Source organism: Limulus polyphemus, unplaced genomic scaffold, assembly GCF_000517525.1.
Source record: "Limulus polyphemus unplaced genomic scaffold, Limulus_polyphemus-2.1.2 Scaffold1050, whole genome shotgun sequence".
NCBI lineage: Eukaryota > Metazoa > Arthropoda > Merostomata > Xiphosura > Limulidae > Limulus > Limulus polyphemus.
Genome location: NW_013666660.1, coordinates 187,948 through 195,933, shown reverse-complemented (window position 1 = coordinate 195,933; position 7,986 = coordinate 187,948). Strand labels below are relative to the sequence as shown.

General features: G+C 35.6%; 1 protein-coding gene across 1 annotated transcript in view; it reads right to left on the bottom strand.

The window, feature by feature from the left end:
* Nucleotides 1-5,780, bottom strand: part of LOC106461871 (nuclear inhibitor of protein phosphatase 1-like) — a 28,473-nt gene extending 22,693 nt beyond the window's left edge. The window contains exon 1 of the mRNA XM_022388947.1: nt 5,596-5,780. Within this exon, the coding sequence (XP_022244655.1) occupies nt 5,596-5,743 (148 nt within the window). The 5' untranslated portion in view covers nt 5,744-5,780. The remainder of the gene's footprint in view (nt 1-5,595) is intronic.
* Between the last annotated feature and the right edge of the window lie 2,206 nt (nt 5,781-7,986).

Genomic DNA, 7,986 nt, shown 5'->3' with positions numbered 1-7,986 from the left:
ACTCTACATGTAGAGTCGTCAACTTTTTGAAGGCCATACATAGGCCTGAATAAAATGTTTTTAATTGTGTACCAGTTTAATGTTGAATATTACTTATGGTTTTAACTTTATACAAAAGTGCCAAAATACTATAAGTAAGCATTAAGCTATTTAGGATAAATAATTGTGGTTTCCCCTTACAATTTACAGTCATTTCAGAAAAAAAAGAGGGAAATTTAGATTCATTTTCTAATTTTGTATGGTGGTTATGAAGTTGGTCAAATCAACTGACCCTGTATGGAGTTATTGTACAGAAAATTAAAAAAAAATATAAAGTTTTTCTAAAAAAAACAACAAAAAACATTTGTTATTCATTTATGAAGTTTTACAAAAATGAAATTTGAAAATATTTAAATGAAGAAAGGTATTTTTAATTTTAACATGAAAATCACTTTGCACTTGGAGCAGTCAATGCTTTGACACCATATAATTATAGACAAAGTTTTAGTAAAAATATTTAATTAAAAATTCTAAATTTTTGTCAACAAAATACTTTAATGTTTACTGAAAGCTTGCTCAATTTCATGAAGATACATTAAGTACTTTCAGAGTCATAGCATGTATACCACCATAGTTACAAGCTCATGTAAAATACACGAGTCCATTGCGATAGGGTTAAATGGATGCATGTGTGCACAACTGAAAGGGATCAGGATTATTACAGAAGTAAGAGTCCCAAATGCAAGATAACCTCTCATGAAAAAAAGAAATTGAGAAACAGAAGTGCCTTGGACACCAAGATCATCATGGCAGAAAGATGCAAGGGAAAAACCTCCCCATACAGGAAATGAGAAAACTCTCAGGTGAACAAAATACTGAGTGGGAGCCAAAACAAGCATATGCTAGCCTTGCAGAAGGGATTGGATGAGGAATAAGAGAGGGGTAGCCCAACATGACTCCTAAGGATGGGTATTAGATACAGGTACCTGTGGAATAGAGAGCCAGAAAACCATGGAAATAATGGAAAAGTGATAGAGAGCAGCCTTAGCCTGGAATACTAAGTAACCTGGAACACTCCAAAAGACCTGGTTGCATCATAAGAAGAAGGTATGCAGACAAACAAAAGGAAAGCAACCTGACAGAGGATATCCCCAAAACAAGGGAACCAAGTTAAAACAGAGACAGTATAGGAAGAAATAGAAGCCAAAGTGGCAAACAAAGAAAAGCAAGTGTCTCCATCAAAACCATCAGGGTCATAATGAAGAGCCACAATGAAGGTGAAGGGCAGAAATAAAATTAAAAGAGTAGGGAAAAGAAAGACGATGACAAACAGATAGCTGGAAAGAAAAAGTCAAAACAGAAAGAGCATCCCTAGCAAACAAAAAGGACACAAGGGATTAAGGTTCAAGAAATATAAAGGAACCACAACCTAAGGCTATGGAAGAGGCAACACAAAAGGAGAAATGGAGAAGAAAGATGAGAAACAATGTGAAATTGAGACAGAACTAAAAATAACCAGAGTTACTATGATATACAGGCAAAAGACATAGAACAACCCATACCTGATTTATGAGCAAGGCAAACAGAAAAAAAAGAGTTATCTGTTCCACATCAGGAAGAGAAGAGTCCAACCAAAGGCCGGAGGTGGAAAAACTCCATATGTGAGGTAGGCACCAACAGAAGGTAATGACACAGAACAACAAGGGAGCTAAACTAGAGAAGTAAATGAAAGGGTACCAACCACATGATGCACAGTAGCAAGAACATCATCAATTAACTTGTTGCTACACCATGGTTTGACACAGCTCCATAAGATCATGGTAATGTAAGTTTTCCATGACAGAGATAGTACATTAGAGTGAAATTCTGGGCCTTGGGACATTTTTTTGACATACGTCATTAAAAGAAGCATAAAGTAGAAATGTGATGGCTAGAGAGAACTAAGTTGCAATCAGGTGGATGAAGCAAAAGTGCAAGAGGGACAAAAGTAATATACTACTAAATAATGAAATTCAGAGGATCAAAGCTACTACAAATTTAAAAGGTATAAGGAAAAACACATTTGAACACAAGCAGTACTAAGGAAAGAATGAGGCTATGATCATGTGCTAGTGCTCACAGGGATTACTGTACATGGAGAGGGTGTCACCCTCTTATTGGTGGAGGGATACAGCATTATGGTGATTATTATAGACTAGCACAATACATGTAGACACGTGTAGAGGTGGGAATTTGTTCAAGCCTTTGGCATGTGTAGGAAAGTCTATGGTAGTTGTGTACAAGGCAATAGCTCTTAAGTGATGCAGAGAGGTGAGTAATGTTTCTGAATCTTTCTTTTCTTTAGTAATAAAGTGACAAGAAGAATGTGTAAAGAAAAACTGACTTTGTTAGGTTAATCTTGTTATGAAAAACTAAGTAAAAATAATTATATTAAATGAGGAATATATAAAAAGATTACAAAAGGCTTTGGCATGTAAAACAACTGTAGCACATTCGATTTTTGATACCTCACTAATATAAAGGCTTGGTCTGGTCTGATATTTCATTTGTGGTAGTGTCCAGGGTCACTGATAAGGAGTGGAATTCTCTGAAACTAGTCTGGCTCATAGACACACCCGAATAAAAGATTAGACCATTCCAAGCTTTTACTTGTTGTTAAACAAATGTATAAACAACTCTATTCAATTATGTAGCACATTATGTATTACGATCAGCTGAGACTTCAATGCCATATGCTTACATTTAAAGATATATTAATTGTAGAGAAGGTTATAATGGTGAACAAGATAGGGAAGTACACTCAAATCTTGAATACAAACACTAGCATAAAACAGTTTTAACTCTCCATGCACAGACTTGGTTATTTTGACCAATCTTGTAACCACAATTTAACCATGAAACTATACATAGTATATCTTTGAATGTACTAAGTGTAGTGAAATCAGTAATATAGGGGAAAATGAAAAATATGAAATGAACCTAAATTACCCATTTTTTCTTTCTAGAATTACTGCATAATGCAACAGACAATTACACACTACTTATTTTTAAAGCCTAAGTTAATAGTTATTTCACATTTGATTTAATTTAGTTTTTATTGCTTTAAAGTTGTTTAGACCCTCTCAGAATTTGTAGAAAACCATTTATCACAGCTGGAGAGCTTTGCATAAACAAAGAATAAAGTTAACAGCATGCATGCTTGAATCACACAATCGTACACTGCAATGTGCTAATGCTATTGTGAGTAATTTCTTTTAAGTTTTCCTATCTACCTTAATAAGTTTCTAATTTTGAATTTAATAATTTAATAAAAATAAAATATACATAAAAACATGAACTTGTGTAATTACATCTGAGCTGGTTCTTTTGCCATTGGAAAAGGAAATAAGGAAAGCCTCAATTTTTCTAATGAGGTTAGTATTAAAAAGATAGTTATTTACTTTAAATATGCAACTTAGATCATAAAATGTTATCAAGCAAAAAAACATAGAATGTCCTAAAAGTACAATAATTGAATTGGCTTTCTTAGTGAGCTATAAATGGGTTAAAAAATTACATTAACTGGTTAAGGCAAACTCTGACAATGGCAAACAACAAAAATGAGGTTGAATTTTTCAGAACCTGTCATTGAATGAGCTAGCCTTGTAGAAATTTAGTAAATTAGAATATTCTCTTTCTAATGGTTATAAATAATCCAAAAGCAAATGTCAGACAGAATTATTGACATTTTTTGAAAGATGTGGCATGTGGATTTTACTTCCCTGTTTATATCTAAGCAGAGCAGAAAGCTATACATTTATCTTATGGCTTAGCAATATCTACAGTATAAGTGTGTAATCTGTGCAAAACTCAGATCACGTGGGCAAAGAAAGAAAATCTAAAATGGGCAATTCAAGAATGAAAAAGTGTCAAGTGATACAGAGAAATGAAAGACTGAAAATTTAGTTAAGTTCTTCTTCCTGAAATAATGAAGTTAAAACTTTTTAATACTAAAATTTGAACTATAGATTATGCTTTGATGTCAGGTTTATTGATACACATTAATGATAAAGTTGATAAACTAAATTTTGAATGTAACTCTGTAAAATGATTTTGGCATGTGCACTTTGACCGACCTGAATCTAGAGAGTTAACAAAATGAAATGGGTAATCTTTTTTAGGACTTGTTGATATTGCTGTAATGTGAACAGCTGGTTTCTTTCTGAACATGACTGTTTTTATCTTTTCAGAACATAAGTAAATGTAACATATAATACATAACTAATACCAAACTTGAGGGATAATTAATTTCCTAAAGCTGGTCATGAAAATTAAATTACTAAATTAGAGTTTAGTCAAAAAATATTTTAATACTGAAATGCAATATTCAGGTGTGAAATATACCCATAAGAAAAGCCATTCCATTATATATTAAGCAAACAAACAAAAGCAGTAAAAACTAATGTCTAAGTTAATTTTAATTTCTGGGACTTTTCTTGAAAGCTTTATTTCAGAGCCCAGTCTGTATCTTGTAAAATCTGATGAAAAGTAGCTGCCCAAATTATCATCATCATCTGACACCAGATAGGGCTAAGGCCTGTCTGTGTAGAAAGCTTTCCATCTGCTCCTGTTTTCATAAATCCTCTGCTTATCTACAATCGTCAGGATGGTCCCTCTGTGTTACACCACTCTATCCATCATTTTCTAGTGTGTCCTGGTGGTCTCCTTCTTTTGGCTTCTTCAGGAACCACTTTGGAAGCATTCTCTTTTCTCCTCCATTCACCTCAGGTTGCCATACCATCTCAGCTGCATTTCCTCAGTGACTATCAGAACATCCTTCACACCCAGATTTGATTTAATGTTATAATATCTCATTCCATTTCTCAGTGTGATATCTCTGATAATGGAGAGGATTCTCATCTCAGCTGTTTACATTTTAGCATTTAAGGTCCATACCCCATTTACATACAACAGTATAGATCAGAGTATAGTGTTATATATGGTAATCCTAATTTCCTGGGTGTTTGTTCTTTAGCAGCAGGTAAAGCATGTCTATATTTCTGTGGCACTAGCTTATCCTTTCATTTACTGCATTCTCTTTATTTGGCCCTTGGTTGGGGATTCCTAGGTATTTGAAGTTGTCTGTCTGTTAATGGTGTCCCTTTTGCCACAATAAGTGCTTGCTTTGGTATATGTGACAATACCATTATTTCTGATTTCAAGCTATTTAGCATCAAGCCAAATTCCTCAAGCACTTTGCACTATATACTTTTATATATGTACCATAACTCTTCCCCAATAGATGTAACAATACTAATGTCATTTGCATATGCTAGTTACCTAGAATCTACAGTCTTACTCTACATCCTTCAGTATCTGATCCATCAGCAAGATAAACAAGAGTGGAGAGAGTATACTAACCTACGATACATCAGTTGTTACATTAAATGTAGCTTGAAATCGTAACTTACTTGATGGTTAACTTTTATTTCTTCTCCAAACCTTTATGCAATCATTTAAATCATCTAAATATTTAATCGTGGTATTTAGTGTAGTTTATTTAGATATATGCTTAGTAACTTAAATGAATGAATTAATTTTTTTATTCAAAATATCTTTCTACTTTACAATACTTACTGCTCCCTAAATCAACCAAGAATGCACGATCCAAGGCTTGGTGATAAACTAAGGCTGAATGAACACGTGAACAAGAGGCATGGTCAATCACAAAGTCATTTATTTCTGGATTTCTTCCAAAGAGGTAGCATTTCTTTTCATCTATCATGAGTTTCTGTAAAAAATTTATTAATTCTTATTTTACTACAGATTCTCATAACAAACACTCAGAAACTTGATACACACTCAATGAAATGTCTAATCACTCTTCTTGGGAAACTGAAAAATACTAATGTGCATGTCACTGGTGTTTTAACTCCGGGATCTGTGCTGGGACAATTGGTATTTCCTCTCTTATATTAGTGATATTGATATGGCATACTTGGGAAATTGGTTAAGATTGCTATAAAAATCTTAGGTCTGGCTGGCTGTAAAGAGGATGCATTATTTTACAGAGAGACTTAGGTGAGTTAGTTAGTTAGGCAAATACATGGAATATGGCATTTAATTATGATAAGTGTAAGGTCATGCAATAAGCTACCATGCTATAAAATAAACATAAAATTTAAACGGGAATCTTCTTATTTATGTAAATAAAGAAAAGAATCTTGGAGTATTGGTTGATATAAATCTTAAAGTCTTTGAAACATTGTTCTTGCGTAAGTGGTAAAGATTGGCTCTTCGCGTTTTTTTCTATCCTTTATATATGAACTTTTTTTCAAAATGCATGCCACAAGCCTTACACATCCCTCTGTTGGAATCCAAAGTTCCAACCTGTGTCTCATGCAAATCATCATGCATCAACTCTCCACCGATATGAAAGCACTACTATCACCTGACACATGTGACTCCCTCCATGCGGCACTACCGAACTATCACTTTGAAGTTTGGCAGAAGGCGTAATCACCGGAAGATTGTGGGGAGGAAGGGTGGAAAGTGTGAGAAGAGGGAAATACCTATTGAAAATAATTTTCATATAGGAAAATTATAACTTCCGATATGGTACCTTTCCACCCCTCATAAGATCAGCTTGAACCCCAAATTGAAAAAGAGGAGGGACCGGTGTTAGGGCAGAACAGGTGTATCCCCTGAAAGCATCCGAAGGACATCCCTGGAGATGAGAGAAACAGATCAGATAATCAGAGGAGGGACACCACACTACTTCTGAACCAGATATCTCTTCATCACAAACAGGTGGGATCAAAACATGGTGGAATATGAAGGGAACATATCCAGTGGGAGAGGATAGGTCAGTAATGTTATTCCAATCAGAGAAACAGATACACTCAATCCCATGTAATGAAAGTGGGTAATGGAGGATATGTCCCATGGTGTAGAGTGGCTAGGGCATGTCAGGCCATACTCGATAAGTAAACTATGTCCAAAACCTCACTCGCTGGGTACTGACATCCACGTGAGGGTAGGATGAGGATCATACTGTCTTCACCTCAAGCCGTAGAATCGTGAACGTACATATAATATTGACTCAGGAAACATCACAGGATGAGCATTGAGTTAGAGACATGGGAAGCAAGAGTCAAGGGAGAAAGATGAATGACTCGAAATCTGTGTATGGACTTATGTGATTGATTCACTCGATCTCCAAAACCTCACTCACTGGGAACTGACACACGTGAAAGTAGGAGGAGGGCACCTAATCAGAGGGGTGAATTGCACTTAGGCATCTCACTCTGGGTATGTGTCACTCGTCCAAAGGGTCTTGTAACTCTATCAAAGAATATCTTGTAATTCCTTCTACACTGACAGAACACCACCACCCCACTCTGAACTGAATGGTTATAGTCATCATTGTGGAACTCATTCAGCAGGTTGCCTCCATGGTCAACCACCCCAGCAGCTTGGACCTGGTGAGTGGTAAGGACACCCATACTCCACTGGAAGAAAGGGGGAAAAACGTATATTGGAGAGTCTGGAGGGACTTCTACACCCGAGATAGTGCAATGGGTGATCACAAAACCTTATTTTTAAAAGAAGAACATACCGACTTATTCAGTCCAGGCATGGTATGGGACGGGCATTTTTATGAAGCAAACATCACACGGTTATTCACACTCTAGTGATAATGTGAAACACCCCATCTCAAGGGTGAGCATGCATAGCCATGGACAAAGTGTGTAAATCAACATGGCATACAGTGTGGACTTGTGTTTTTTTTAGTATAAATATATCTGAGAATGGTTATAGTCATCTAAGTGGAACCCATTCAGTGTTCAGAAAGATTACCTGGTCAGGCACCACTTGCCACAGAGCAGGATCAAAAGTGAAATTGAAGCAAGGGCCCCTGAAAAAAGAGAAAGCATAAGTAAGGACTTACCTCGTGTCAACGCTATGCCAAAATCAGTGGAATAGCCACAGGTGGCAGGCGATACCTCAAGGAAGCAGAAATTGTGA